Below are 3,452 nucleotides of genomic sequence, written 5' to 3' on the forward strand. Positions count from 1 at the left end.
ATGATGCTCGGTGGGCCTTCCGCCACTATAGCGGCGACGGATCCGACGTCGGAGGTGACGACAATGACGTGCTTGATGAGGGAGGTGCCGATGGCACTATAGGCATGGCCTACAAGGTCAACTTCCGCTGCCATGCCTAGTTTACTTTATGCTACTTTTAAGTTCGTTTTGAACTTGTTAAATTTTATCCGGTTTGCACGTAATATATTGAAATGTTGGCCATCAGGGTTGGAAAGGCCCAAAGACTCCTAAAAAAACTGGCAGGTAAGACAAGCGGAGAAGAAAACGGTCAAGGACGGAGGGAGCGGGAGAAGAAACATTTGAAAACGCCATAACCATTGATTTCACAGCTATAGAGTAGCAACACGTAGAGGGTAGAAACGCACCGCACCGCGACACACACACACCCTGCAACCTGCCAAGCCATGCCAATTCTACTCGTGATCAACTGACACCACAGTTTGAGCATACCGAGCAACCAGCGGCAAATGCAAGGCGACACCATTAACATAGGAGTACTTCCAATTTAGGACACTAAGCGAAACGGATTCGGATCATTACAACGACGAAATAAGTACTTTGTAGTAGGATCATTAGTCCTAACTAAGTCCGATCGGCTTCTTTTGACGCCGGCGACGGCGCCGGCGCCGGCGAGGTCGGGGTTGTCAGCACCGCCACGCCGAGACCGACACGAGCTCGGCGCGCTGCCAGTAGAGGCAGAGCGATCCCGGGGCGCGCTTCTCGACGCGGAACCCCCGGACGGGCACCTTGTGCAGCAGCGACTCGGCCTGCGACTCCGCGAACGTGCTGGCCTGCACCGGCGTGAACCCGGCCGACGCGAACACGGCCCGCCACGGCAGCGGCGCCTTCTCGATGGACGCGCGGTGGCGCCCGACCACGCATTGCTCCACGGCCGGCTGGACCAGGAACCGCTCGATCTTGCCGGCCGTGTCGGGGTCGGTGCCCACGGCGTCCACGGACTCGAGGAGGAAGACGGTGGACTGGAACGCCTGGAACAGGTGCGCGGCGAAGGGCAGCTCCGTGCGGTCGCACCCGCGGTCCACGGACACGACCACCTTGGCGCCGAGGCTCTTCACGAGGCGGAGGACGGCGGGCATTGCGGCCGCGTGTGCTGCGCCGACGGGCAGGTGGACGGCGAGCGCGTCCCCGCCGGCGATGGCCACCAGGTCCGCGGGGTCGAGGGTGTCGATGTTGAATACGGTGAACTGGAAGAACACGCCGAGCTCGGCGGCGAAGCTTGAGAGGTTCTCGTGGATGAGCTGCAGCTCGAGCGGGTGGTGCGACGCCGGCGAGACCAATGCGGTGACCTTGAGCGCCGTCGCCGGGCGGCGCTGCGCGAGCTCCTGCATCAGCGACGCCCACTGCTCGCCCATGCCGATGTCGAAGTCGAGCACGTGGATGCAGCCTGCGCCGCGGAGCCCGTCGAGCACCGCCTGGACGCAGGTGAGGTGCGCGAACTGGAGCACCGGGGAGACCTCGGAGAAGGCCTTGTACGCGCCGAGCTTGAGGACCACGTCGTAGGGCGTGGACGCCGGCGGCGCGGGCGTCTCTCCGTTGGGGGAGAGCGCGAGGCGCAAAGCCTCCTTGAAGTAGAAGGCAGAGCGGAGGAGTGGCGTCCCGGCCGCGGGGGCGGCGGGGAGCCGATAATTGAGCCGCGCCAATATCTCGCGTGCGCCGAAGGCGTCGCCCGCCTCGGCAAACTTGGCAGCCTCGGCGAGCTGGTCCACCGTGGCGGCCGCCTCGTCGTTCGCCGTCCCCGCCTTGGGCTTGAGGGCGGGGAAGAACCCGCCCGCCGGAGCGAGATGCCCCTGGAAAGCAGGCAGCTTCGGCGCCGGCGCGCCTGCCATCGGGTGGTGGCGCTTGGGCGGCGGCGGCGCCGACTCGAAGGACGGGTGCGCGCCAAAGAAGGCCGCGTGTGGCTGGGGGTGGTGCTGGTGCTGGTGGAGCAGGTAGCTGGGCGCGTGGCCGAACGGGGCCCCCTTGGCGTCCTCCTCCATGGCCGGCGCGAACGGCGACAGGCTGGGCCCGAGCGACGCCGTGGGCGGCGACATCATAGACGTGGCGTGGTCGAGCTCCAGAGCGGGCGGATCCATGACGCCGGCCATCCCGGCGGACGCGTCCTCCCCGCCGCCAATGATCCAGCGGAGGAAGGTGCTGTCATGGCCGGCGAGCCCGGGCGGCGCCGTGCCGTCCCAGCCCTCGCCGGCGCCGAGGCCCATGGCCATGTCGAGCGGCGCCAGCTGGTGCGCCCACTCCTCCTTGACCCCCGCGGCAGCATCCTCCCCGGGCGGCCATGCCTGATGCTGCTGCGGCGGCGGGGATACGTTCTTGGCGTCGCCGCCGGGCGCGAGGCTCGCCACCTCGGACGACGACAGCGCGGAGGCCTCGGAGGGCGGGCTGGGGCTGGGGCTGTGGCGGCGGTCGAGCACGGACGTGGGCTCCGCCCAGAAGCCGGCGCTGAGCTTGGGCTGCTGCTGCAGTCTCCCCGCGTGACCCTCTCCCGCAAAGGGCATTCCTCTCATCTAGCCCGGCAGCAACGCCTCATGCCACCAATCCCCGCCGGGAAGAACTCGGCGCTGGTCTCTATAGTCTAGTCTAGTCTCGTCTTCTCCTTCCTCCGTCGACCTCTCCTCCCTCGTCGCTCGCTCCAAAGTTGGCTCTGGTGCGGAGTCTACGGGGCCATTAGTAGTGCACAGTCCTAGTAGTAGGGAGCTACCGCTACCAGCAGCACCACCCTTGTACTGCTGTCGCTGTGGCCCCTGTCCCTCTCCTCTCCTCTCCTCTTTGCGTGTGCGATGGATGTGAGGCTGTGGGGGAAGGCGGAGAGCGAGAGTATTTTATTCTCTTGGCAGCGTATTGATCTTGAAATGATAGCGTGCAACATGAAAAAGGCGATAAAGTGGCCTTCTCTCCCCTCCCTCTCCTACTGCTTCAACTGGCCAGCCTCTCCTCTCCAGACCACTTTATCTTCCGCTGCAATGGCTTTCCTACTGTAGCCCACGGTTCGGTGGCAACAGAAAGAAAGAGAGAGGGCTGTGCAAAATTCCCGATGATCGTGTCTGTCTGAACCAAACATAAAACTGTCTGTGGACATAAAACTATTTTGTTTGCAGGAAGGAAGGAGCAGTGCATACAGTTGTGGCTCGCTCGTCTCGTCTCGTCTCGTCTGCAGCATGTGCGCTAGTTTCCATGCCCCGCCACAAATCTATCTGCTCATCTACCCAAGCCTCCTCTAGGGCAGCCTAGCCAATCTTTACAACTGTTGTTGTGGTGGAAAAGTCTTCCACCATTTTAGTACTACTAGTACTAGTGATTTGTTTGTGTGCACGTCCTAGTTGAAAAGTTTCGGTTTATCAGGAACTGCATGTTGCACTATTAATTTCAGCTTTGCTGGGCGTGATTAGATTTCATTTTTCACTATATCAGGAGGG

The 3,452-nt window shown here is 62.5% G+C and overlaps 1 protein-coding gene across 1 annotated transcript; it reads right to left on the reverse strand.

Moving 5' to 3' along the window:
* Positions 1 to 315: 315 nt before the first annotated feature.
* Positions 316 to 2,821, reverse strand: LOC119274959 (scarecrow-like protein 6). Its single transcript, XM_037555729.1, has one exon. It carries the CDS (start codon positions 2,541 to 2,543, stop codon positions 666 to 668), a length of 1,878 nt encoding a protein of 625 aa, XP_037411626.1. The 5' UTR covers positions 2,544 to 2,821; the 3' UTR covers positions 316 to 665.
* Between the last annotated feature and the right edge of the window lie 631 nt (positions 2,822 to 3,452).

Source organism: Triticum dicoccoides, chromosome 1A, assembly GCF_002162155.2.
Source record: "Triticum dicoccoides isolate Atlit2015 ecotype Zavitan chromosome 1A, WEW_v2.0, whole genome shotgun sequence".
Taxonomy (NCBI): Eukaryota; Viridiplantae; Streptophyta; class Magnoliopsida; order Poales; family Poaceae; genus Triticum; species Triticum dicoccoides.

Excerpts from the sequence above, each read along its gene's own strand:
- LOC119274959 (XM_037555729.1), bottom strand. The coding sequence starts at position 2,543 with ATGAGAGGAATGCCCTTTGCGGGAGAGGGTCACGCGGGGAGACTGCAG.